The sequence below is a fragment of the Denticeps clupeoides genome, chromosome 7, assembly GCF_900700375.1.
Source record: "Denticeps clupeoides chromosome 7, fDenClu1.1, whole genome shotgun sequence".
In the NCBI taxonomy this organism is placed as follows: domain Eukaryota; kingdom Metazoa; phylum Chordata; class Actinopteri; order Clupeiformes; family Denticipitidae; genus Denticeps; species Denticeps clupeoides.
In genome coordinates this window covers 21,036,862-21,064,858 of record NC_041713.1, presented here as the reverse complement: position 1 = coordinate 21,064,858, position 27,997 = coordinate 21,036,862, and the positions used below count along the sequence as shown (strand labels likewise).

General features: G+C 46.6%; 1 protein-coding gene across 2 annotated transcripts; it reads right to left on the bottom strand.

The window, feature by feature from the left end:
- Positions 1-12: 12 nt before the first annotated feature.
- On the bottom strand, positions 13-26,605 carry dnah1 (dynein, axonemal, heavy chain 1). Of its 2 annotated transcripts, none has more exons than XM_028986100.1 (78): positions 26,465-26,605; positions 26,205-26,381; positions 26,061-26,133; positions 25,781-25,955; positions 25,545-25,698; positions 25,332-25,464; positions 25,054-25,215; positions 24,702-24,954; positions 24,461-24,618; positions 24,168-24,373; positions 23,797-24,095; positions 23,548-23,698; positions 23,280-23,473; positions 22,941-23,166; positions 22,743-22,862; positions 22,574-22,656; positions 22,346-22,487; positions 22,069-22,224; positions 21,787-21,985; positions 21,406-21,659; positions 21,012-21,224; positions 20,172-20,336; positions 19,964-20,085; positions 19,670-19,775; positions 19,408-19,587; positions 19,090-19,230; positions 18,856-19,019; positions 18,181-18,294; positions 17,845-18,033; positions 17,677-17,782; positions 17,458-17,571; positions 17,231-17,380; positions 17,074-17,160; positions 16,703-16,889; positions 16,542-16,633; positions 16,303-16,457; positions 15,970-16,147; positions 15,691-15,885; positions 15,494-15,613; positions 14,946-15,104; positions 14,766-14,861; positions 14,545-14,685; positions 14,270-14,430; positions 14,033-14,190; positions 13,788-13,961; positions 13,408-13,586; positions 13,077-13,307; positions 12,804-13,000; positions 12,547-12,682; positions 12,259-12,467; positions 11,997-12,168; positions 11,594-11,758; positions 11,383-11,493; positions 11,065-11,250; positions 10,694-10,885; positions 10,424-10,591; positions 8,941-9,132; positions 8,719-8,850; positions 8,314-8,436; positions 7,910-8,029; positions 7,684-7,833; positions 7,436-7,596; positions 6,929-7,154; positions 6,114-6,309; positions 5,847-5,998; positions 5,278-5,474; positions 4,919-5,063; positions 4,354-4,512; positions 4,103-4,234; positions 3,864-4,034; positions 2,480-2,659; positions 2,167-2,343; positions 1,910-2,080; positions 1,692-1,822; positions 1,471-1,615; positions 1,159-1,365; positions 271-505; positions 13-197 (listed from the first exon to the last, which is right to left on the bottom strand). In XM_028986100.1, the coding sequence occupies exons 2-78, from the start codon at positions 26,346-26,348 to the stop codon at positions 76-78; spliced, it is 12,519 nt and encodes a 4,172-aa protein (XP_028841933.1). In that variant the 5' UTR covers positions 26,349-26,381; positions 26,465-26,605; the 3' UTR covers positions 13-75. The 2 variants fall into 2 exon arrangements, with proteins under 2 accessions (XP_028841933.1, XP_028841932.1); XM_028986099.1 differs by having other exon boundaries at positions 76-197; positions 11,594-11,785.
- Positions 26,606-27,997: the final 1,392 nt, after the last annotated feature.

Sequence of the window (27,997 nt, the reverse complement as noted above, 5' to 3'; positions counted from 1 at the left end):
AAATATACCTAATCTTATTAAGTTGACAATGAATCAATCTGCAAGAACAGAAAGATGACAAGAAAAAAAAACATTTCAGTAATCAAGAGCACAAATTAAGGCCACGCCCTGCTTAATCCAGTGACTTGGAACACGGTCAGTGGGCAGTTCCACTGCGACTACGTAGTTTGTGGAATGTCCAGTTGTAGAGAGGGTTCCTGTGGAAAACAGAAGAAGTGAACGGAAGCACCAGTGGAATTTCCACAGATGAAAAATTTAAGGAAAACTGACCAGCACGGGTGAGCGTTTTGTAGATGGGACAGATGTAGATCCCTGAAGTCAGAGCTCTACGGTTGGGAACAGGGACCATCCAGATCACTGCCATCTCGGTGTACAGCTCCTTAGGCTGAGAATCAGCCAGCTGCCCGGTCTGGGGGTCCCAGCGTGCCCCCTCCAGGAACAGGCCGCGAATGAGGCAGCCAGCTTCAGGCCTTTTCTTCAACTCTGCTGCAGACTCCTTCATCACCTGCACAATGCAGAGGGTACACGTTTACTGCGGGGCCGTCTCTATGCCAGGGCAAGAGTGCCCACTAAAACAAACGTCCTGTACTCTTAAATCCCTAAAATCCTTTAAAAATAGCAGCCAAAAAATCCACTGGAAAAGGCACAAATGAGATGATGGTTTCACCTCGTTCGCTCTTTTCAACCCCCCCAGGGTCCCTGCGCGCCTCAGGGACCCTAAGAGCTACAACTGCAGAATCTCAGTCTTCAGGTGAGACATTGAAGTTAGACAGATCTCAGGATAGAATAAATGACAAAACAGTTATCCAGAGGCCCTCACCCCAACCATTTCCTGCCTCTGTCGCCACTGTATGTCCCAATCACATTTCTGTCTGACCCCTCATATATGCCTGTCTAAAACTGGCCCTGGTTTACTGAGAAGAAATAATGACTACTAGAATGTTGTGGGTTCATAGACTGTAACAGCTGGGGCATCTACAGTTTGTAGCTGTACATTAGCTAACTGGACATTTCTGGGTGAAGGCATCACTCACCCAACAGTTTCACTGTTGTGTTCACAGCCGACCCTTCATATCTGGTTCCAGTGGAACTGACCAGTGGAAAAATTAGTCTGTTTCTCGATATCAGCATTTCATTAAAATCTTAATGTGGACACACCTTGAAGTCAAAACTGATGGTGTCGATAGAAACTGCAGCGCGGCGGGCAAAGTTCTGGAGGGTCCCTGTGAGGAAGGCTTGTGGGAAAAAGAAGCCGCTGATCCAGAACACGGCTGGAATACCATGACGGATCCAGTCGTGCAGGAAACCGATTCTGTGGAGGAGGTCTGACACCCAGGAAGCCAGGGGCTTTAGAGAGGGGTAGGCCTGATGGTGCAAAGGAATTAAAACATTCATTACTGACAGAATTATTCCACCTTCCCAATGTCCCACCAGCAACTAACTGGCTCAGTGTTGGTGTAGGAATGTTACCTTGGCCTTCCATAATTCAGGAACAGCATTCATAAATAGACTGTTGGCCATGAGCTCCAGTTCAGATGACATCACCACCAAGCCTTTCAGGGCATTCGCTAGGTCACAGAGGCTCTGGGATATGACAGCCAATAAGCTGTTATATCTGAGAAGAGCAACATTAGGTTGTGCCTGGACCACATTTTCAGCTTTTTCAGAATGTTTTGTGTCTGTGGGGCTACCTGATGACCTCCTGGATCAGAACTGTGTTCATGGACTCGTCATAGAGAACTGGATACTTGGCCAACACTTCCTGCACGCTAATTGGACCAGGTATCTTCTCCACAATACCTGCTACGATCTCTTCTACAATCTGTACACAAATGATTTAAACATCCAGAACATAGAAATATCACGACACAGTATTATATGAAATAACTGCTCCTCCTGTATTAGATACCTCCTCTCGGCTCCTTCCCCCACTGGCTGTGGCCCGGGGCTGGAGCTTCAGCATGGTGCCGAGTAGAGTGGATGTCTCATTCTGGGCAAAGCTGATGTTGGCGTTGTTGTGAAGCCCGAAGATCTCAGGGTTGTCGTTAATTGGCAGGCCATGTATATACGCCAGGTAGCCCTGATTACGGAGCCAAACGACCGCAGTCACTACACCCAGACCGCTAACGGGGCGATGGAAGTCGCGATGGAATCACTTCCTCTCACCTTCACACCCAGGTCCGTGTTGATCTGCCTGTACTCTCCCGAGGAGGAGTACCAGTGCTCCGGGTTCAGCACAGCCGGGGAGTAGAAGCCCTCCAGGATGTTAAGGATGCAGCGGCGGTCCCAGTCATCAGTCACACGGCCCCCATAGTTTATTTCGCCTGCAGTGTATTTCAGGACCTAGAGGAAAGTGGAGTTACTAAACCCTTTGTACTGCATGCAAACACATCTGTCATTTAATGGGGCTTCATGAGCAGGAAGATATTCGAGTGATGATGGATGAGAGAGAAAGAGTTGCAATTGGAGCAGTAAAAACCTTGTAAGGAATGTCCTGGTACTCGTTCAGGAACATTTTCAGCTGGTTGATGCAGATGCGCAAGTCTCCATCTGTAAACTCGTAGGGAATGTTGAACCCCAGAGGTCCAAACTTTCGGCGCTCAATGACATTCCCATGAAACAGGCACAGAGACAGGACGAGGGACTTAAACGCTGCCGTCTGTAAAGAAAACATGTATAAAAAGACAGACAATCATTTATCACTTCATTTATCTTATTACCTCATTTATCAAACGTGCGTACGGAAGAAAGTTGGGTTTACGATCATTTCTACGCCCATTTGGTGATTTATTACATTTTAACGCGAGCGTCCGATACACAGAAGTCCACGGCTGCTCTCAGATCGCGTACGCGGTTCCTGTCAGTGTTGAGCCGAGCTGCAGCAGAGGAAATTACATTTCTGATGATGTTTGATATGGGCTATATTTGATTAACTTTTTTTCTCGACTTATCTAATTGCGAGATTATAAGTTTACATTTACAGCATTTATCAGACGCCCTGATCCAGAGCGACTTACAATCAGACAATCAGTAGTTACAGGGAAAAGGGCACAATGGAAGTGGGATTTGAACCTGGGTCTTCTGGTTCATAGCAAGTGTGTTACCCACTAGGCTCACGACCACCCAGCAGTTTCACTGTTGTGTTCACAATCGACCCTTCATATCTGGTTCCAATGGAACTGACCACTGGATAAATGAGTATTTTTAAACTGTTTCTCGATATCAGCATTTCATTAAAAGTTGTGCAGTTAGTTACATTATTAGAAATATGCCTATGGCTACCATTCTTTCTTTTACATATTTTATGTTGATATATTTCACTCACGCGTGATTTTAGTTATACCTGCTTGTCACCTTTCCCCCTCCCTGCCCAAGTGGGGCGTGTGGATGTTCAAAAAGCTGACCACCAGCAGAATACTCAGGGCCCATCCTGAATCCTCGCATGCTCATCATTGTGGTTTATCTCTTTGTTGCTGCTCGCCTTTTTCCTTCCGTCTTCCTTCTTTTCCTTCTGTCCTCACGTGACCCTTTTTGACCAACCACCCCTTTTGAACTTGCCCTTGCCTGTCTTGTGTTTGGGATACTAATGTTACCAGCCTACTGCATTCATGTTGAAGGGTTTTGGAGGTGCAGCCATGTGAGTTACGGCGGCTGAATTTATCAAGACGGACGTGTGCTGATTGACACACTGATCGACACGGGTACACCTGTCTAATGAATCACACGTGAAACTTAAAAGCAAATGTTTGGTTAGCCAATGGAAGCCTATTTGGATTTTGCTGAATGAACCAGGGAAGGGTCACGTAATACTTTGGCTTTTGGCCTCAGCATCATCTCTTTGATGATGAAATGCAAATAATTACCTTAGAGCACGAGGTTAGGAAGTCGTCAGTCAGACTCAAGTAGGTTTTCAACAAGTTTGCTTTGATGCCACGTGGAGGCTCCATGGTCATCTTGGAGCCATTCTGGAGGATAGACACAGGGAACTTGCCACTTGGCAAGCTGGTAAGCCAGAGACGGAAATCTCTGTGTACCTAATTAAGAGAATTGCAGAGAGTAATAAATGATAAATGAATGTACTATTTATTAAGCCCATCCTCACCTTGCCAGGATTAATGTTCTCGATGAGCCTCTCTAGAGTGGGCATCCAGCTGGGTGACAGATGACAGTTCTGAAAGAAGACCCACTGGCCCTCCTCCATAGCACGGTGCATCATGGACTCTGCCAACGGGCCCTTAAGACATGTTATTGCATTAACACTTGCATGCACGGCGATGAGAAGACAGTGATCTATGCCAGTCTCACAAACATTCTGAAGCACCAAGATGCAGAGTTTATTAACATGGTTCTGACCTGGCCTTGGCCCAGGGAGATGGCGTTCATTTTTTTAGAGAAGTGCATGACATCAGCAAACTTATAGAGGTCGGTGGCTGGGTCGGTCCCGGGGGAGAGCACGAAGATGAGAGGGGTGGATGGAGAGGACTCCTTGAACACCACAGAGAGATCTGAGGTCTGGAGACATGATAGAGAAGACACGAATGAAAACCGGCAGCTGATTCATCCATATGTTAAACGTGTAATGACTAAACACTATCAATAAGTTTTAATTTAACACAAGCTTAACTTCTGTGTATTGAAATATAAATGAGACTAATTTAATGGACAGAATATATGAATAATTAAATCAATATATGAAGTATTAAATCAGCATCATTACCACTACATTAATATAACCAATGCACTTAAAGCTATGCCAAAATGCTTGATAAAATTATAATTTATTATTTGGGGCAGTGTAAGACAATAAAGTACTAAATTACTGTCATTGTGTCAAATGTATGAATTTACTGAAATGACATGACATCAGGGTCACCTAATACCATTTCTTTTTACTAGTTGGAATAAATTGGATTGGAACCTGTGGCTCAATAAATCTCTGGCCCAGCTGCACCGCTACAAAGTCTTGCAGGCCGTGGGTCACATGGTCTGCCCGCAGGCAGCGCAGCAAGAGAAGCTTCTGGAAGGAATTCAGCCGTGCGTCCCATTCACCTGGGAGAGGCTCCCTGTGAACACAGCAACAGAAACACAAACAGATGCAAAATAAAGAAGGTCACCATCATTTTAAAGGCTCATCAACAAGTGATGTGAAATATAAAGGATGTAAGAAAATATAATAATGTGAGAATTTCATGCTGAAATATGCTAAACGTACATTAATGCTTGCAGATGAAAGCAAAAAGACCTCCTACTGAGGTTCTGTTCCGTTTGTGTGCTAACCTGTGTGGTTGGCTGCTGTCAAATATCTTCCTGAAGCTCAGCGCCAGCGTGAAGAAGCTGTCTGCCAGGCCGCTGAAGCTGGGCAGGGCGCTGAGACTCAGGACGTCCTGCCAGGCGCGCTCAGTGAGCCAGCTCACCGCTGGGTTGGGCATCTGTTGTTGGGCGACGCCCCCTGACAGCATGAACTGCCACTCAGCCTGGGTTAAGGTAATGTACCGAGACATTCAATGGTAAAAGAAATTGGTATACAAATTTCTGTAATTGTCAGGAGGCTCCGGTCCTGCGTTTCGGAGTTTGTATTGTGCGTCTGTGTGTTCCTTTATCACCTGCTGTCTCTAGGATAAATGGACCTTGTTTCCACTGTGTCGCCGACCAGTCATTGCGCGTTTTACATGTTGCATGGACATTGTGCTTTGTCCTTGTACTACGTGCCGTCAGTAAACCCTGACCTGTGAAGTTGTGCATTTGCGTCCTTCATCCATGCCATGTCACCATTGCCATGACAGTCACTATATGTCATTAAGTGCTTTTTTTGTTGTGGTACCTTCAGATGAAAATGCTCCACTCACCATATCCATCTGGTTTTGATTCATCATGATGCGAGCACACAGGAGGAAAGCAAACATTAACTTGTGTTTCTCAAACAGGCTGCGGCACACACTGCTGTAGAGGCTGAAGGTGAAGTACTGGTTGATGTTGACGATTCTCTGCTCAACTGTGTCTGTGTAGAGGTCAGGAGACGGTTTAAATAATAATTACTGTAGGATAAGATTTATAATAGTAGATATGATTTACAAGTGCATTTATGTTTAGACCTCAATATTTATATAACATACCAGCCTTTTCAGATCTGGCAATGCCTAACATGAAGATGTTCAGGAACCATTCGAGAGAATATTGGTACATGGGGTCAACAATGGAAAGGTCTGACACACAGAAGAATAGGATTTGGCTGCGGGCGGCCACAGGCACATATTCCAGGCGGGTGGCATCAATGTCTTGCTCTGTCTTCTCGGCCACCAGCACTTTGGCCTGCCAAGAACAATGTGATGAAGCCAGCTTCAACATCCAGCATGTTCTTAATTGTTGCATAATTACACATACTTAAAGTCAATTCACTCACAGACCAGTGCATAACTTCTACTTTACATTTACATTACATTTACAGCATTTATCAGATGCCCTTATCCAGAGAGACTTACAATCAGTATTTACAGGGACAGTCCCCCCCTGGAGCAACTTAGGGTTAAGTGTCTTGCTCAGGGACACAATGGTAGTAAGTGGGATTTGAACCTGGGTCTTCTGGTTCATAGGCGAGTGTGTTAACCACTAGGCTACTACCACCACCTACTACTACTTCTCCCATATAGTGCACTTCTACTTTGCAGATGGGGTTTAAAAGTGTATACACTCACGACTCCATGCATCAGTGGTGAGTTGGCGTTCCAGAGTTTTGTGTTTGTCTGATGTCCCCCTTATTACCTGATTGTGTGCATCCATGTTCATGTGTATAAATGTATCCTAATGTGTCATGTCTGTGTCTAGTCTTGTACTACTGCCTCATGTTTATGTCTGTCATGCGTTTGCTTCCTTTTACCCCTATCCTGATGGACAGTTAAAAACCACTCAAAAGATTGAACTAATGCCTGACCTTGATCTCCTCAGCTTTGACTTTGGATGCAGCAAGCACCCGGATGAGCTCCTCATCATCCACAGGGTTCCCCTCTGAGGAACTGAGGCGGAGGAGGATCTGGTCCTCGATCTCCTTCAGCTCCTGTTTCATCTGGGAGTTGCTCACAATCAGGTGATTCTTGTTCTCCTCCAGGTCCGGCCGCTCCTCTGCCACGACCCGGCCGAGGAGTTGATCCTGCAAACCCCTGCACCACAGGCCACAGGAAGTGAAAGTGAAGTGATTGTCATTGTGACACAATGCTGCTCAGCACATGGTGACACAACAAAATGTGTCCTCTGCATTTGACCATCACCCTTGGTTAGCAGTGGGCAGCCATGAATGTCGTGTGGTGTGTGGGAACGATGCCTTGCTTAATGGCAAATATAGGAGGTGGGCAAGATGTGGTAGAAGTAACAAAGAGTAGAGCAGCTGCATCCATAGATACCTAGACTACAACTCCACAAAATTGAAACATGAGGCCAGTACCTTGATGTTAGCGTGAAGTTGATAAGGGTCACTTTAGTGGAGATCTCAGGGGAATAGTGTGGATTGGGGAGCTTGGTAGTGATATACATCTTGAAGTCATCATGGTAGGGAATGACAGAGTCTCCAAGTTTCAGGACAGTGCTGCCCTTTTGCTTGAATGTCTGAAACAGGAACCACTGTGCATTCTGGGAACTGTAGTGTGAAGCACATCAGGTTTGATTGCAGTTGAATGGATAATGAGTCAGGACCTGTCTCAGCAGGACAGGATCAAGCGCCGGGTCCAGCTCTTCTCCAACGTTCTCCAGCAGACAGGGCTTGCCGAAGCGAATGGCATTCTCCAGACTGCGCAGGAAGTCCTGGTCACTAAGCTTTATAACATCTAGCCCGTTGTTACACTCCTGGGAGAAGACAGAGGTCAGGTCACAGAAAGAAATAAAGCACCACGACAGAGCTGCTGCAGGAGAGGAGCTCTACCATCTTTTTGATCCATCGGTTGGCCTGTCCCTGCGGGTCAATAAAGAGACACCAGCGATGGGAATACTGTGCAATTACACAATTCTCCACAGACAAGTTATCCTTTGGCATGCCTGCGATCTGAAACCACACACACACATACACACAAGGCACAGAGCTGCATGCATCATCTTTGTTATGGTGCTTTGTACTCTTTACAGAATACTAAGACAAACTTGTAACTTTCTTATAGTCTGAAAAACTGCAACAGAGTGAATAAAATGATTGTATTCATAGTTGGGGTCCTAGTGAACCAGAACCGATTACTTCACCGCTGGTAACATGAAAGCACGTTGCAAGTCGCTCAGGATAAGGACGTCGGTCAAATGCCACAAATGTAAATGCGTTTGTTCTGAAGTGCCAACCTGCCAGGAGCGAATCTTCACTTGGTCCCCCAGAGTGTTGATCAGACTGGGCTCTGTGTGAGGAACTCCATACTCCTTAAACCTCTGCAGCCAATCATCAGCCATGGTAGCCCGATATTCTCCCTGCTCCATCAACGCCATAGTGATCATGATAAATGGTCCATCTCAGAGAGCATACATGTCTTGTTTAAGGGTCACCATGATATCATGATATTACAGTCTTTATTACACACTTACACAACCTCAATACTCAAGAAGCTTTAGAACATATCCTGATACATCCTGTGACAGGATGGTTACCCTCAAAAACTTTCAAAACCACTAATGCTTCTAGTACATTCCTTTCTACAAATTGATTTTATTATATACAAACAGTGTGAAACACACACTGAGGTGGGGACTCACAGTAAAGGGTCCAAGGTAGGCCACGTATCCAGCAGCCAGCAGCACATCTCCAGCAATATTGTTTAGCATGTACTCCAACTTCTGCACCGTCTCCTTCCACCTCTCCTTCTCATCAGCCAGGCCGCCCATCAGCTAGAGAGACAGGCGGGAGAGAAGGAACATCAGTGCTTGGAAATATGATGAAAGGGATGGAAGAGAAAGTGGCTGGGTTTTTGGGCGAACCTTCTCAGCTCGGCCAAGCCTCGCCTCACACAGCTGGGTCTCAGTCTTCAGTCCATCCCTTTTACTGAGGCACTCATCATGTTTCTTCAGCAGTGTGGTCATACGATGTTCCACGGCTGCCAGTTTCTGCCTCTGCTCGTTCAGGATGTGCTGGGTCTGAGTCAAGTCATCCTGTGCCTCCTTCAGGGCTTTCTGCTCAAAAGTTACCAGAGGAGGGTAGTAACAAGTTACATTTACTCGGTCAGTTGAGTAACTTGAGTAACTCTATACATTTTCTGTAGAGGAATGAAATAGTGTTATTGTTTAGATGTTTAATTTAATATATTAATTCTAAAACATATAATTAGCATGGAGATTTGTATGCTCAGATTTAGCCAATTTACTACAATTCATCCTTTAACAAGCTAATAATATTATTATTATTATTATTATTATCGTTCCTATTAGCAAATACCAGAATTACCACATTTATAGTTTTTCTGTCGGAATACAAAATTTCTAAAAAATGAATGAGATATTACAATCCAACTGTTACTCAGTACTTGAGTGATTTTATCACTATGTACTCTTGTACTCTTCCTTGAGTCATTTTTTGGATGACCACTTTTTATTTGTACTTAGGTATTATTATTGGAGAGAAACGCTACTCAAAGTGAATTGTTTGGCTACTCTACCCACCTCTGCTAGTTACGAGTTCCAATGACTAGTTTTACGGGAGCAAATCCAGGTTAAGTATCTTGCTCAAGGACACTAAGAGTAGTGAGGTTTGACTTGATATGAAGTTGATGGGTTATAGTTTTAGGGCGCTTTCACACATTAGTACGTTTGCTTTGGTCTGAATGAATCTGTGATCAAATTGTATCAAATTTCCTCTTGGTTCGGTTCCCTTTCACACCGGGAAAAATCCAAGTCAACCAAAATGTGTCGCTTCAAATAATGTCAGAACTTTCTCTCTTCTGATTGGTCAGATGTATCGCCATGGGAATAACAAAAGTAAATACAGGAATCAGATCTGCTGTTGTGGACTGTGTTTGAGTGACAATGGAGGGAAATTATGGGTGGAAATTTATGAGGTTTTGGCGCTTGCCCTGGCAATTTTAGATTATATTACATGCATTTACCACTTTTTATGTAATGTAGCGTGGTAATGTCTTGAAAACAATATACGAATGGACCAGAGTCGCAGAAGGCGCATAACAATACAACACAAGACGTATCATGCATTAATCATATGGAACTGTGAAAAGAACATTGGTTCTTCGCATTCTCACCAGGCGGACCACACTAGAGTTCGCAATTTGATTCGAATCAAGACCACCTCTTTTTGTGGGTCTCAGTGCTTTTGTTTTGGTGTGATTAATGTCTTCACACCGGATGAAACAAAACACAACAAGGGCGGGAATGAAGCTGAGTTTAAGCTCACTAAAGCCTGTAGGTGTGAATGCACCGTAAATCAGTCTAAAGGAATGAACTGAGGTCATACCCGTTTCGGTTCCACTTCTTTATGAATAAAGTGGAACTTGTACATAGCCCGCACCCACTCGCAGATGGAATAGCAGGCCTTGGACACTTTGGCAATGGAGGCTGGCTGGAACTCTTCGTTATCCATGTAGGGCTGCACTGATTTGATCACAGTATCTGGGATGTTCTCCTGATGGGAGCCCAACATACACAGATTCACCAGCAAATGAGTTCCCATGACTTTTCTTCATGCATCTTATCTTGACATTCACTGAATTAGGTAACTCCACACCTTATCAAAAATTTCAAGACTTTCAAGGAACCTTGCTGGATCCTGCAGAAGGCCCTTGCCCGGCTCCCAATAGTCATCCACTCTAGTGCCCGGCTTGTCACCAGCCACTTTTTTAGGTTTGATGCCCTTCATGATGCAGACTGCCTCAATGACAATTTTCACTCCTTGTGGGGGCCTTTGCATGGCTCTGACCTACAGAAGTCATTATATGTTTTAATGCTTCCAAAACATGATGGTGACATTGTTGTATATATGATAGTCAGTTTCATTTGCACTCATAATTCCCTTCTGATAAGACTATGAATGTAGAAGCAAAGAAGAAATGTATGCAGGTTAATTTGGAGACAGGTTAGGAAAATGTACTGTTGCACCTCAGTAATATCATTCTTATTGAGAGATTTGATGCTGTTCAGAGCAGAATGCAGAGCTGGCAAGGCCTTGTCTAGGTCCTTTTGGGCATCGTCAGCGATGGCCTGAGCAACTCGTGCCTTCTCTTTGGCTTTGGCTTCCTCCGCCTGCACGGATTGTCTGGTTTCCTCAGCAATCACAGTGTCTTCCTGTGACCAACACACCCACACGCACAACAGAAATACTGTTATATGTATATGTATCTATATATATATTTACTCATATGCTCATATTCACTTGTGAGAGAATGGTCATGTTGGAGGCCCCAACTGTAATGTCACCTTTATATTACTCATAGTGACCTCAGTGTCCTTTGCAGCTTCTTCCAGAAGAGGTCTCATTGTCGCCAGCTTCTCCTGCATTTTACTGACATCATCTGCGGTTCTCAACAGCTGTAAATAAACACAGAAACTGCTCAAAGTCAGATAGACTGTATACAATCAGCCAAATACCCAATGCACTAAACCATTCATAAAAGAATGGTGGCTGGACCTTGTCCAGGCCGGTCTTCATACGCAGGCATGCACTGTGCAGATCTTGTTTCTTTTGCCCAATGAGAGTGGAGAATATGTGAAGCAGGTCCAGGTAGCTCTTGGGGGTGACATAGTTGTGTCTGGACAGCTCAGCCAGGTACTGCACACACTTCCTGTCCACCATCTGGTGGATAGCCACACACATCTGGGTCTGCAGGTGTGGAGGAGAAACCGTGTAAAAATCTACATTTGGCATTTTATTGCCTCATAAAGACACATGGATGAATCCACCAATATGCCAAAAAGATAATGCAGGAAAAATATTAGAACAAATGTTTTGTTCCATTCTTTTTCAACATTTTGACCACTTCAAAACTGGTAAAAATAACTCTTATTTCTCTCTATTTCCCCTGACTGCTCACCAGTCCTTTGATTACTGCAGGACTAGTCTCCAGCTCTGGCAGATCACCGAGGAAGGAGGATGCCACTGACTCCAGGGCATCCTCTGGCCAGGCACTGAACCAGTCAATGGTGCAGCAGGTGACCAGGGAGGGGAACTGCCTGAGACGCGCCCGGAACACCTCTCCTACCGGGCTGTGGGAAAAGTGTAGTGCACGAGATTGAATCTGGATTGAGTGACTGGCATGTGGCATAGGGCGTAGGTTGAATAGAACACAAGCTGACCTCATGCAGAGCACCACATGGATATTGCTGCGAACTCTCCTGATGTAGGCTGCCATGAGGTTGGCCTTCGTCAGCTGCTGGCCGAGTTCCCGTACAATGGGTTTCATGGCAGTCATAATGCACTCCTGCTCATCGTTGGTATACAGGTTTGGCACGTCACCACAGTTCAAGATGTTGTTAATGTCCTCCAGAAAGGAGTCATTCTTAATCTGACACATAGGACATATACGTAAATGTCTTTTATAAATATGAACTTGTGCCCATAACTGCTGTGTGCATGAGGCTCACCTGTGTGTCCACAAACAGGAATGTGATCTGTTTGTTCTGTAGGCCAGCACTCAACATAATGTTCTTAATGTCCTCTCGCCACTCTGGGATCCCATAATTCTTAGAGAGCTCGATCTGAAAGCACTTATATTCACATCTAAACGAAGATTGAGGCATTGGTCAAGTCACTTAACAAGAAGATGATTCAGGGATTCAACAAACATTTGAGTCTAACATATATGAGTCTGTGAAGTTTGTAGATAAAAGTGGAGTCTCACATGAGGGTAGCAAGCCTGGTGAGAGACTGGCGTCCACTGCCCCCTACCCCCAGCAGCAGGGCATTGCCCATGGGCTGGCGCAGGATCCGGACAATGCGACACACATGCTGGATGGCATTCGTAAAGAGCACGAGTTTCATCTTGGTGGTGTTGGTATGGTTGTAGTCTTCCATGTACGCCTCCAAAACTCTGGACAGCTAGGAAGCAGAGCAGACCATGAAGATTGTAGCAGATACACCCCCTGAAGGTAGCAGATGGAATCAGTCACCACACCTTTTCCTTGTCCTCGATGAGCTGATACATGTTGTTGTCAGCTCCAGGTGTCATGAAGTCCCCAAAGAGCAAAGGTTGGCTGGGGACAACCTCCTCAAAACTGCAGCCAAATTCCTCAATGCGGGCCTGGTACAGATCATCAAACCACTGGCGGTCCTCCGCATTCACCAACCTGTCCTGGAAAACCCGGCAACTCTCATGGTACCAGAGCTGCAGCAGACACGTCTTCCCCTGCAAAGCATGGGCAACTTCAATAACTCACACTTAAAATTATGTTAAGTATTAACACTATTTGGAGGCTTTACAGCTCCTGACACAAAACATGACACACCTGTATCTTGCCAGCCTCGGCCATCAGCATACCCTGGAAGACCTTGGAAAGGTCACGCAGGTTGAAGGTGTAATGACTCTTAGATGGGGTGGGCAGGAGCTCAGACGTGATGGTCAAATAGGCATGGATGGTGGCACTGACAAGTGGCTCATTCAACATCTGAATCTGAGGAGCGCCCTCTGTATCACACACACACACACCACACTTGTGTAAAAGTCAGTGTTAATCATTTTTGGGTTTAAAATTTCAATGTGTGAAGTCATTAATAGTTTATAGATTTATAGTTAGTTTTTTTACTGATTCGCCGTTACTTTTTAAATGAAATAGATTTTCTACCAAAAAGCATTTGTTCAGCATATGCCTTCCTGCTATGCACCAACCCATCCAGTGGCCCAGAATGGTGGAGAAGATCGTCCTCTTGCTGGTGTCATCCATCTCAGTGAAGGACAGGAAATTGAAGTGACGAGTGAAGCGCTGGGTAATGGGGTTCCTGCCACCTCCGGGTGGACCCATGGCACAGATGAAGTTTATGTCCACAAGCTGTTTAAAGGCACCTAAAAGGAGAAGTCATGTTTGTTCAGCTTCAGAAACAGAAAAAGTTTTCTGTCGCAGTAGAAAGTCTCACCAATTTGCTTCCTGTCATACCAGCCCCCGTGGTCCATCCACTGGCGAAGCAGCTCAATAGGGGGCTGGGCTCCATATGTCTCCAACATGGGCATGTTCAAATCATCAATGAAGAATATTAAATTCTTCCCCAGTGGTGGTCCAAACACACCCTTCCGCCTTACACACAGAAAAGCAAGTCAATCCATGTTTTCCAGGAAACATTGTGGAATCGATAGAAGGTTCAAGGAAGAAGCACCTCTTGTCAAGTTTGCTGTCAATGTAGTCCTGGGTCTGATTGGCGGAGGTGCGCGCGGTGAAGATGAGGAGGTGAGTGATAAAATCAGCAGGCATCTTCTTCAGCAGATGGTCTGTCACAGTCAGGGTTTTGCCAGTGCCAGTGGGTCCAATGCACAAAACCTGGCCAAAGAATTGTTATAAAAAAAGACATAAAGTAAAATTAATACAGATTACAAAGCAATTTCGGTATTTTTGGTCCAATGAGAATATGATGCAACATGAGAAAACACATACCGGCTTTTTATTATACAGGAGCATGTCCATCAGGAAGGACATGCGTGTGGTATCTGCTGTGGGCACTATGATGTCAGAGAAGCTGGTTTCAGGAGTGATGACCACACTCTGAGCATTCGCCATCCAGCTCACCCACTGAACCTTAAAGAAAATGCAGTGCGGGTTTGCCATGTCAGTAGCAAAATTTGTAATTTAGAACTGAATTTTGTTCCACATTTCACCTTTTTAACAGTGCCTTTCTCCTCTTCCTCACTGATCCCGGCATAATCCAGTCGGTAGTCATAAACAAGGCCTTCTTCTGGGAAACACAGCTGAATCTATAGGAAACACAAGATGGAAATTCAACTTTCAGAATGAAACAAAACAGATCATCGGAAAGATGAAAAGATGACAAGTTTCACCCTTTCATCTGCCATCTTGTTCCGAAGCCAGGCACTGAATTTTTCCCTGCTGTAGGCGTCCCCTGTGGCCCCCACACTCCACACCAGAGAGAAAATGAACCAGGGCTCAATTAGGTCTCTAACACGGTCCAGCTTCTCCTGAGGGGGCTGCCTCTGGCCCTGCAGAGACACAGAGTTACCATCTGTCCAGACCTGTGTTATTCAATTCTCATTCTTTAACTCTTCGTCTTGGCCCCTCGGTGGTGGAATGAACTTCCCCTCGAGGTCAGAACAGCACAGTCACTGAGCACTTTCAAACAGCAGCTCAAGACCTTCCTCTTTATAGAATATTTAGATTAACTTGTAACCTTCTTATTGTCTGACTTATGTATATAAACTACAACAGAGTGAATAAAAAGATTGTATTCATAGTTGGGGGTCTTCCCCTTAATGAACCAGAACTGATCACTTCATCGATGGTAACATGGAAGCACATTGTAAGTCGCTCTGGATAAGGGCGTCTGCCAAATGCCTTAAATGTAAATGTAAATGTCATTTCATCTTCTCACCTCTCGTAGAACAAAGGGCTGGAAGAAGCAATCGAGGAGTTTCAGCAGGCTGCAGGTGAGGTTGCTGTCCATGGAAGTGATGACCTCTTTGACAGATGATCGAACAAATGAGATGGAGTCCTGCAGAGAAACCAGACTGATTATCAGTTGCCCTGAGCAGCATGACCTCTGGAGCAATCTCAGCTTCCGTGCATTACCTGAAGGAAGCGCATGAAAAGGGAGTTAAGATCCACTTTGTAGGTCTGCATGTGTTCTGGGATGGTGCTAAGCCAGCACTCAGTAAAGGGTGTGAGACCCAGGATACTGGGCTCCAGGTACACCATCCCACACCGAGAGACTGTCGCCGGGGAGGCCACTGCCAAGTCCTGCACCTCAAACATCATCGTCATTGCCTAAGGGATGAGAAAAAACATGGTTGAACAGTTTGGATATGCAACGTCCTACATCATACATAGATCTTTTTTAAAAGAACACACATCGCTGAGTTTGATGATTTCGCCAGAGCTTAGGCAGAGCTTCTTGTTATCATCCAGCACAGTGTTCATGTTCTCAATCCAGACTGCGTCCACCGGCCCGTCAAACATGTACCACTTCTTTTCCGTATCCATGGAGGCTGCCCCAACTCGGACCAGAGATGACAGGATGCCATCTGTCCTGCAGCGATCCACAAACAAGACACAGTGTTCAGTACATGGGCTGTGAGCAAGTCACAAACCTCGTGAGAACCTAACAGAAGATAATAACTGTTAATAATGGAGGATCCTTGAGCTCAGAAGTAACATGACAATGCCTCTGTCAGTAGACCTCACCACTCATGGGTCAGTAGGTCATACTGCCCGTACAGTTGTCCCATGGTTATGGCCTTGGGGTTGAGGACATAGACCTGCACTGGTTCATATACCCCGCCACTGACTGACGGCTGGCCTTGCAATGCAGTGAGGGCCGCCGCCAGGATCTCATAACACTGAAGAGGAAACAACACATCAACACAGCTTTCCAACATTATTATTATGTCGAAACAACGTGTGTGGAGACCCTTAAAACTGACCTTTGTTTTCCCAGAGCCAGGCGGTCCAACCAACATTAGGCCATGACGGACCACTGTGGTCTCATACAGCTGTATACATTTGGTAACATAACCTACAAGAACAAAACAAAATGAGTAACTGAAGTAGTGATTGTTTGTGTGCTTCATCACGCCATGCTCACCATCCGCATCTTTCAGGTTCTTCTTAGTGCAGATGCCGCGAATGGATTCCTCCAAGCTGCCATAGTCGATGGGCTCTTCTTTAATGTTGGGAAAGAGGTCAGACACAATTCCACTAAAGAGCTTAAGGTCATCCTGCAGGAACTTTGGCACGTTGACATCCCTGATGGCCCGCAGACAGATGAGCTCCTTGACGGAAATAGATCACAAAATGCATCATAAAAACACAGTGGGCCAGTGCAAAGCACCGTCCCCACACACTGCTCCCCGGGCGCCTGTACACGGCTGCCCACTGCTCACCAAGGGGGATGGTTAAGAGCAGACAACATATTTAGTTGTGTCACAACGAAATGAACATCAGCAGCATTCTCACCTCATTCATGTCCGGATTCTCTCTCTTAAGGTTCCCTGCAGCCGAGATGACCGTCTTCACAGCTCTCATGCCAAAGTCATAATGATCCTGCACAAAACACCGAAAGCATTAGCCGAAGCAAACCACAAGCAAACGTTTGTATTGATCAGAGACTTACCTGAGAGCTAAGCTGCTCTGAGGACAGTTTGAAGGTGCTAGTAATCTTTTTAGACAGCAATTTGGCATCACTAAAACCAAACGAGTAGAACGAGATTTCCGCTATCATGGCATAATCTGGCACCATCATGGCCACTGGCCGAAAAAGAGCCTGCAAAAACAAAATGTCAGGAAGCATTCATTTCTCATTGCGTCTCATTGCGCAGCTCTGGAAGTAGAAGTGTCTACCTTTAAATTGTCTGGCAGTTCCGTGCGGCCAGCATAACCGGGATTCATGGTGATGAAAACCGCACAAGAAGAAACGAGTGGGATCTCGACTCCATCAAACACAAACCTCTCCACCTTCGTACACACACAGACAGACACACGGTAATGAACTACCACCAAAAGTGGTTCTGCAAGAAGCCGACTGTAAGACATAGGGACAATAAGGGAAAACAGACATACCCTATCCTGCTGGGCTTGCTGTATGATTGTAATCTGCTGAGCAACCACGGACAGGACCTCCACGTCAATACGGTTGAATTCATCAAAACACGCCCAAGCCCCAGATCTGCACAAGGGGAAGATTCAGAGAAAAAAAAAAAAAACTAATAAAATAAAGCTCTCTCTTACCTGGCCAGACCCTTGAGAAACTTGCCCATGGAAATAAAATCCAGCTGGTCAGAACAGTTGAAGACCACTGTCTGGATGGCCAGAGCTTTCCCCAGGTCCTTGGTGGTCTCCGTCTTACCAGTGCCTGCAGGACCTGCCGGAGCTCCTCCAAACTTCATGTGCAGAGCTCCGGTTAGAGTCAAGTAACATCTGTGACAAAGACAAAGATGACAAAGATGTTACTTGAACCATGTAGTATGCAGTGATAAATATGGACCACTACAGTATGATATGTTTTTTACTGGATTGTTTCAGTCACATTCAAATGGTAAAACGTGAGACTGAATGTCACCGTACCTGTCAGTTAGTGGAGTAATGACCAACCGTCCAGAGTTTCCAAGGTACTCGTAGCCATAGAGGAACTCAGCGTTCACTGCTCTAATGTAGAGGTCATCGCTGTTCCAGTAATACCTGTCAACGTTACTGGCATTTATCAGACGCCCTTATCCAGAGCGCCTTACAATCAGTAGTTACAGGGACAGTCCCCCCCTGGAGACACTCAAGGTTAAGTGTCTTGCTCAGGGACACAATGGTAATAAGTGGGGTTTGAACCTGTAGCAGGACGTGAATGTTAAGTAAAATCAAATAAAACGGTTAGAGAGTTACAGGAAAGAGATTCAAATGCACATTAGTTACAATCTTTATACTGTAACTCCTTATTTTATTTGATTTTGTTTAACATTCACATCCTGCTACATACGGATGTCTGTGTCTCATGTTCTCCTCAAACATGTTCTCCTCAAACACACATTTGCTTGGTTTTTTGCTTGCTTACTTTTTTATACTAGCCTTATTTCTCTTTTACTCTATTTAATTAATTCCATTACTTTATATCTTTAAGTATGCACAGCCAAAGAGCACATCAGGATGAAAAATAAAAAACTTGCATCTTGAACGCGTGACTTTGCGGTGTTCTGGTTCAGGCGTCATATCGATGCTGAGTATACTGCTGAGTATTGAGACTTTCCTCACCGGAGCTGGCTGATCCATTCAAAGTCATTAATGCTGGTGATACCCTCTTCTACCAGCTTGGCAGCCACATCCCTGGCATGGACCTCAATGACGATTAGAGCCGAGAGGACTGCCCTCTGCATCTTGGACAGTCGGCCCCGCACCAGCTGGACCAGACCTCCGAGCTACACACACATGCATGCAATAACATTCATAGCAACATGACATGCTGGTTTAGAAGTTTTGATCTTATACCTGTTTCTGTAGCTGAGGGTACAGACGGTCAGCAAGGTCACCCTTTCTCAGAGCCTCAGATACCTCCATGGTCCAGAAGATCTGACAGCCGGCGATGACAACCTGACCTGGCCAGGAAAGTACCCATTCACAGCGAGGTTGCTGAAAGCATATATGATAAAGCATTTATGATTCAATTTTCAGTTATAATTTATGATCATACAGGAAACACAGTGATTATAGAGAATGACACCTAATCAGAAAGCTTTGATAATTAACTGGTTTTACAGCTCAAATCTCGACCAGCATCCACATGCCAAAACATTAAGACAGTCCAACCTGTGGATACTCCTGCAGTGATCGGCAGATGTTGTCCTTCATACTGGCCTTCATTGACCTCTCCACCTCTCTTAGCCAGTCCTCAACATTCCCAGAAGGACGCACGGAAAAGGCCAGCCTGACCTCCTCTCCTTCACTGGAGTACATGTGAGTGATCATCAAGTCGGGCTGGAACTGCAGCTGTGGAGGTGAACAGGGTGGTGATGTCACATACGGATAATTTACACAGCCAGGGACAAGAGGGCAGATCAGGGAGACGTACACGAGCAACGTTCTCGAAGCATTTACGCAGGTGGGGCTGCACTGCTGTGGGGTCTTTGGTCTGAGACAGTATCTCCAGGAGTTCATCATCGGACAGGAAGTAGAATCTACAAGAGAAACCAGCGAATAGGAAGAAATACTTGGGGATACATGTTGAACCCAGCCATGGGGATACATGTGACAGTGCTTTTCTTCTACCCCCAAGCCCGGGCTAAATACTTTTGATAAATTTTGCATCTAACTTTGATATAAAATCAAATACCTAGTATTAGTAAAAATCAGCAAAACCACCAACCTGGGAAAGGAGCCACGCTTAGTCTCCAGATACTCGCTCAGGCCCTTCTGAACCAGTTCCAGCTGTTTATTACAATCCTTCAGACTACCCAAAAGATGGGCATGTGGACACAGGTCAATCACCTGCAGTCACCCGGAAAAACGTTCATTGGATATTAGTACATTACTGATGGATGTGTAGAGTTTGGGCTGAATTCTGTGCCACTCACCTTGCTGTTGTCATGGGCATTCTTCATTACTCTTCTCCAGGTGTGCTCCATGGTCTGGTACCGCTTGCTCTCCACTGGAAGCTGGCTGTTGATGTCATCAGAGCTGAAGATGGGCTCCAGGTAAAGCCAGGAGCGCTGGCATGTCAGCCACTCCTCCAGCACATCCTAAATCCAGAGTACCCAATAAGGAACACAGGCATTAAAGGTCCTGTGACATGAAAACTTCACTTTGTGAGATTATTTAACATTAATACGAGTTCTCCTCGCCCGTCTATGGTATTGCAGTGGCTAGACATGGCGATAGGTGTAAAGAGAGCTTTGGTCATTCTATTTCATGCCCGCTCAACTTCTATAGGCCGCTCTCCTCCTCATCCCGCCTCTCTCCTTCTCATTAGCTTTTAAAGCTAAAGACACCAAAACAGTGCGTCCTGGGGAAATCTCGTGTGATTGGTCAAAACTGGCTGTGATTCGGCATCAAGAATGAATTTTGGAAATAAAATTCAGACACTGTGGGGCAGTGGTGGCCTGGCAGTTAAGGAAGCGGCTCTGTAATCAGAAGGTTGCCGGTTCGAATCCTGGTGCCACTGAGGTGCCTCTGAGCAAGGTATTGTCCCCACACACTGCTCCTGTCATGGCTGCCCACTGCTCACCAAGGGTGATGGTTAAAAGCAGAGGACACATTTAGTTGTGTCACCATGTGCTGTGCTGCAGTGTTTCACAATCATTTCACTTTCAATTCAGATACAGTATTAGGGGACCACTAAGACCGATATTAAAACAAAAAAATAAATCATATTATGGGACCTTTAATGAAGACGATTTACAGAAATGAATAAGCACCTGTGTCATTCTCAGCTTGCCCTCCCAGTGGAAGATGCGCTCTTCAAAAGCCTTCTTGTAGGGTGAGAAGGCCATGCTCTGGGTCATAATGATGTGGTCATCCAGCAACTGCAACACCTCTTCTGGGCTTTTCAAAATAAAGGTGCCCGTCTCTTTATAGGGGAGGACGTGAAAGACCACCGTCGTCCACTCCTGCTCCATTTTGTCCAAAGCCTGAGAAGTTGGACAGTGTGGTGTTAGAGGGGTTGGCAGGGTATAATGAATAGTGACACTACTCCAAATAACCTTCACATTTTTATAGTGCTCTGATAAGGTTCACACATGGAGAAATAGCTGGTCCCACAGTCTGAGAATCCCGCTACATTTTCATTTGAACTTGGCATCCAGGTGGTACCTTCTGGATGGCGTACTCCTTATCTGCCACCTCGGCCACGCGGGTGATCTCCTCGATGTGGTCCTGCAGGCGGAGTTCCAGGTAGTTCGAGAGCGTCAGGGACGCTTTGGGCATCACGTTCACGTGAAGTCGCTCAGATAGCAGCTGCCAGTGAGAACTGCGCATTCCGGGGCTCTGCAAGGCCTGGACCAGAGGGATGTATTGGCGGAACTCCTCAATTTTCAGGTGTATTTCCGTAGCCACATCCTGACACCCTAGAAGTGGAAAATATGAAAGTTTTTAAATCTTCACTAAAATAAATAACATCAGCAAAACACACCACACCTTTTTTTTAATAAATGAACGAGTGATCACAGATTTACTCTACTTGAACTAAGTCACCTGGAATATCCTTAAACAGTTTGATACACTTATGCATGGTCTTGAAGGCATCAGTGACATTGCTTTCCAGCTGCTCTGGGTCAATGCTGGACATTGGGTCATGAAGCCAGCTCTCCTGCCAGCGGAGCCAGTCAGACGCTGTGGTCCACAGGTCGCGAAACCGCTGGAAGTCTCTGCACAGCTTCTGTATCCGGTCGTACTGGCGGCGCATTCAAACAAGACGTCAAGGTTGAAACACGTGGAAAGTGTAATGATCTGAATGTTTTGTGAAGAGGCACTTACGTTGGTGACAGGGGTGCCGAAGAGCCGTTCGCGGTTGTTGTAAACCTGTGCCAGGCCCTGAGCCTCCTTCAGCTGCTTGGCCACGCGGCGAACCTCATTAGCCACCTCATGAGCACGGCTCACGATAGTGTAGCCTGCAAAGCCAGCCACCACCATCTGCACAGCCGTGGCAGAAACGGAGCAGTAAATGACCATGAGCATCCACTAGATGGCAGACAGACAAAGAGGATTGTGAGCGTTTCACCGTCAGGTGCTATAAAGGGTGAGGTCAGGTCACCTGTAGAGAATCCAGACGTTCCTGAAAGGTATTCTGGTCCACCAGCTGGATCTTTTGGAAGCATTCCTTGTCCTGTGCATGCTGGGACTTAACTGACTCCATTTGTGTCATAATCTTGCAAGGCCAGGCCCTGGCTTTCCATCTACAGATGGAGAAACAAGCAGGTTAAATTGAGCAGGTTATGTCCAATGGTAACCTCACAAAATTAAGTTATATTTATGGACTCACTTCGCTTTGAAATCTTCATTGGAGAGACTGTAGAAGAACTCATCAATCAGCTCATAGTCAGACATGACTTTGGAGAGAAGCCTCTAATGAAGATGGACAAAGAGAACATTTGAGCATCTAAATGGAACTGTTTTCTCATTTTACCATGAGAGCAGCAGTCAGTAAGCACCTCCTGAGCATAAAGCAGATCTGGTATGCGCTTCATCCACTCTCTAAGCTCCACCAGCTCCTCAATGCTGTTGGGCTTTTCACACAGCTTTTTACTGATGCCGTTATATTCTTCACAAGCCTGGAAAAACAGGTGAACAAATGTCAACCCTTGACATGGGTGGTTACAATACGCACCACCCAAAAAAGCGTCACTCACGTCGCCAACATGCTTGTGCAGCTTCTGGGCCAGACGCTCGAGCGCCGCACTGGCCAGGGCCTGGCGTTTCTGTGCCAGGCCGCGGCGAACCGCCTCCACGCTAACCAGGAACGGCCCAATGATGATGGAGGCTGGCAGCGCACGTTCCAGTCGGCCCTTTTCCTCCAGATGGGTCACCACTTCGCACTGCACGTCTAGCGGGGTCCGCTCCTGTGGCGCGTGGACGCTGATGCACATGCCGTGACACGAGTTTTTTTCATTTGATTTCATTTAAGATGGTTCACACTCATCCTGGACTCCAATTTGTCACGTAACCCAATGTGAACTGTGGCGTTTTACCTGAGGTACGTGTAGACGTCCGAGGTGTGCATCTCCACGTGGCACTCATACTCGCGGGCATAGGCTTCGAGAGGGATGACAGCCTGGCGCAGGGTAGCACCAATCTTCTCCCTAAGCTTCTTCACCGCTGGCTCCCACAAGCCCACTGATTCCAGCAGAGGGGTGCCACTGATGAACATGTTCTTCATCACAAACTGGGGGGGGAAATATGTCATCTGAATCATGAGGTCTTCCACGGAATTACTTTTTTTGTATGACACTTCCTCACCTTTTCTATCTGAGGCACATTGTAAGTGGAAAGAATTCCGTTCTCAAACAGAGTCATGACAGAACTTTCAAAGTTCTCCAGAGGGGTGCTGTAATGGACTCCAGTCTGGTCGAGAACCAGGTCCAACAAGAAAAGAGGGTTCTTCTTTGGTCTAGTATTAAATACAAAATGTGTTTGCAGTAAGACAGAGTTACACTCACTTGGTGGTCAACGTTTGAAAATGTATGAATAGAAAAATGAAGGTCTCACTTAAAAGGGCTGTTGATGAGGTCAGAGCCCCAGACCATGTTGTCTGAGCAGGAGAGGACACTCTGGCAGGCGTCTGACAGCAGCCGGGACAGGCTGTCCAGGGAGTCCAGCACCAGGGAGCGCAGAGTGTCCTGCAGGGAGTAGCACACCAGGCTCATGAGGCTACGGAGCTTGGACATGCTGTAGATCTCCCAGCGTGACTCCGCCAGGTTGAACCAGCCTGGCCCTGCGTCCTGGAGGCTGGACTGGATGCCATTGCACACAGAGGTCACCCAAGAGTCCTGCAGGAAGTGTTGCACCTGAAACAGGGATGAATGTCTGGTTCCTACAAAGGTGGCAAGATCATGATGAAGAGGGGCGTCACACGTCACCTGCGTAAATGCATGCGATTGCACCGTCTGAAATTCCTGAAGCCTCATGGGTTTCGTGAAGGTCACATGGAACAGATTCATGGTCGCCACACGGTTGCACTCAGCCCGTGTTTTGTGCAAGGCATATAATACCTCTGGCTTAGTGAGAAGAGTTTTGGTGATGAATGCTCTCCGGTGCTTCTCAAAAGGATGTACAGGGACATGAACTACGGAAGATGAAGGGTGACGTGAAAAATGTTCTAATCATATCTCATATGGTTCATGACATTCTTTCTTGTGATTTAGCACGTTACCGCTCTGGGGCACACGTTCCAGATCTTTGTGAGGAACGTTAATGTCGGGAAATTGTGACGGCCTTTCCTGCACCCCTTTGTCAAACGCAAAGCGCTTCACGGCGCGTTCATATTCCAGCTTGACCTCAGCCTCCAGCCTCTCCAAACACCCTTCAGGCCTAGACAGAGGATTAGTGCATGTTTACCACAATACGTCCCATGAAATACGTCCACAATACGTCCCCGGATTAGCAAGTCTTACAGGTTCTTTCCGCGTCCCGCTGTAGAAAACGCCTTTTCTTTAACGTGCTGCAGGCTCTCCGGGCTCAGAGTGGGCACGGCGTCCCACGCGGGCGTGATATCCACGGCCAAGCGGTAGATCAGCTCCGCTTCGGCCTTCTCCCTCCACCGCTGGGCAAAAACAACCCTCCGGGCAAACACGCGCGGGTCTTCGGCGCTGAAGAGTAGACGGATCCGAGGCACCCAGTACTGACCAGGCAGCAGCTTCACCCAGCCTGCAGGGGAACATCGAACAACAACGGAGTTTGTAACGTGCCACACCGGTCCATCTGAAGAGCATACGGTGACATCAGTGCACAGCGCCGGGTCCTTGCCTATTGGGTTCCTTCCTGCGTTCGCGATTGGGTTTCCTTTACTGTCCCTCACCCTGCCATCTCCGTCCGCCTTGTGAACCAGGTACAGTTTTCCCGCCTCATCATAATCCACGACCCCAACAGACTGCCAGGAGTATTCCAGAGACGGAGATTCTGGGACCTCTACAGGACCAATGAAGCAAGAGAAGGGCAGAGGCAATTACACTTGACGTTCACGTAACTCAGGGCCAATCGTAAAAACCCTTCCTTGGAAAGTGTGGTGGGGCAGAGAACCGTACCAGATGGGACATGGTCATTGGTGGGCAGCAGGGCTTTAGCAGGAACTGGCTTCTGGTCAGTCGATCCGGGCTCAATGCCCAGAGCCAGCCAATCTTGTGGGGTTCGGCAATCAAACTCTTCATTGTCGAATACCTTAGACGGGACGTAACAGAGACGTAAAGAAAAAAAGATCTAGGCACCCGGGGCCGTGAAGGCCCTGTTCCACTGCTGACCTCTAGAGCCAGGTAGGTTGACACAGGTGAGGAGGTCTTCTCCAGGCTTCTGTCCTCTTCACGGGCCGGGTTTCTTGGCACCAAAATGTTGGAGTCAATGCCGTGTTCCTCCAGCAGCACGGAAATGTCCAGTTTTTGGTACTCACGTCTCCGTCTGCATTCAGTCATGTTGTGCAAGGACATTTTCTCAGAAAGATAAATATAAATGCATCAATCAGATATTAGCCTCCATTCACCTCTCAATCTCTAATTTGCGGGGGATCTGGCCCGAAGGACAGGTGAAGGGCCGCTGCACTTTTGGCGTGTGCCCCGCTGTGGAGAGGTCAGACTGCGCGATCCACTGGGTTGTGGGGCCATGCCGGTCTTTATCAACTATGGAGTGCAGGTCCAGTGGGGTTCTGAAGGTGGAAACTAAAGGACAAAGTGCTGTATTTTCATTCATGGGCATGAAGAACTTGAAGAAAGTGGCACAACACTGCTGTTAAGTCATTATTGTAAGACAATGTGCAGTCAAACCTTTCGGGACGTTTGTCTCGTATCCAGACTGAGAAAGCAAACTCTGCTCCATCACCGGCCCCTGTGTGTAAGACTGTAGACAAAACGACATGACAGACCGTGGCAGGAAGAAAACGAGGGACGGTTCCATCTCCAGCGTGTTACCTGTAGCTGAGGTAGGGACGGTGTGCTGATCAGCTGGGAGTAAAATCCCTTCAGCTCCACCACAGGACACCTCCTGAGCGGGGGCAGCCCACTGTGGCGCTGCTGTGGAGCGCGTGGAAGAGGAGGAGGTTGTTCTGGATTCATCTTCCCCTGAACTTCACACAAACTGTTACGCACCTAAACAGCCACAGAGATTCACTGAGACAGAGAGAAAGACAAGTGCACGGATAGACCAAGAACGGATCAAACTTATTCCATACCGCCTTTTTTAACTTTCCCTTTTGCCTATAAGTTTCCCCTGTGAAATGTTGTGAGAAACTTTGCTGGAAAATAATAACCGTGCCGTACAAACCGTACAAATGGCTACATTTAATAAAACCAGGCAGCTCTGACGCCCAAAAATCTCCGTTTCCCAGTGAACACAGACGCGGCAACTATTGCTAGGGGGCGGGGTCCCCCGATCTGTTCCGCCAGGGGGCGGAGTCCCCCGATCCATTCGGCTAGTGGGCGGGGTCCCCCCATCTGTTCCGCCAGGGGGCGGAGTCCCCCGATCCATTCGGCTAGTGGGCGGAGCCCCCCATCAGTTCCGCCAGGGGGCGGGGTATCCGATCCATTCGGCTAGTGGGCGGAGCCCCCCGATCGGTTCGGCCAGGGGGCGGAGTCCCCCGATCCATTCGGCTAGTGGGCGGAGCCCCCCGATCGGTTCGGCCAGGGGGCGGAGTCCCCCGATCCATTCGGCTAGTGGGCGGAGCCCCCCGATCGGTTCGGCCAGGGGGCGGAGTCCCACTATCCATTCGGCTAGTGGGGGGAGCCCCCCGATCGGTTCGGCCAGGGGGCGGGGTACCACGATCCGTTTGGCTAGTGCGCGGAGCCCCCCTCAGTTCATTCAGTGAAGTAGAAACGTCAAAAAGAGTCATTCGGTCATGTACAGTACTGTGCACACGTTTTAGTAAGCAGTGAAATTTATAAAAAAAATCGCCTTCCCGACAGTAATCCTTGCGGTTCAGGAAGGTAAAAACTAAGCACACAAATACTCTTGATTTAAAAGTGCAAGCGGTAATAATGTTGATGTTGATATGAAGTGATGTGGTAGAAGAACTGGGTGTCTCGTCACTCTGTAAACGAACCTTCTACAAGTACAAGTGGAAAGAACACCAGCTCTATGGCGGTGTCCGTATGGAAGATTATCATGAAAGATTATAAGGAAAAAAAAATCAAATGGCAATTTATTTTGCAATTGGCAATTCAATATTCAATATGAGAATGTAATTTGAAGTCAAATGCTTATGCTTAATAAGCATGTCTATGTCTGCAGCAGGAAATTAAGTATTACGTGTCTGGTCAAGGTGTGGCTTGGTAAAAAAAGAAATCTCATTTAGGTAAAGAACAAAATCCAGCATACAGTTCCCACTGTTACTTCCTAAGACGTATAAAATACACCTGGAAGGCAAAAATCTTGATGACTAATAAGTAATTCTTACATTTACAGCATTTACCAGACGCCCTTATCCAGAGCGACTTACAATCAGTAGTTACAGGGACAGTCTCCCTGGAGCAACTTAGGGTTAAGTGTCTTGCTCAGGGACACAATGGTAGTAAGTGGGATTTGAACCTGGGTCTTCTGGTTCATAGGCGAGTGTGTTACCCACTAGGCTATTACCAGCCATTTTTCTGGATCATTCTGTCTGTCACTGTACAAATAAATGTATAGAATGATCCTTTCTTTGTAAGTGGACAAACGTACAAAATCAACAGGGGTTCTTCATTTTTCCCTGACTGTAGGAGTATACATG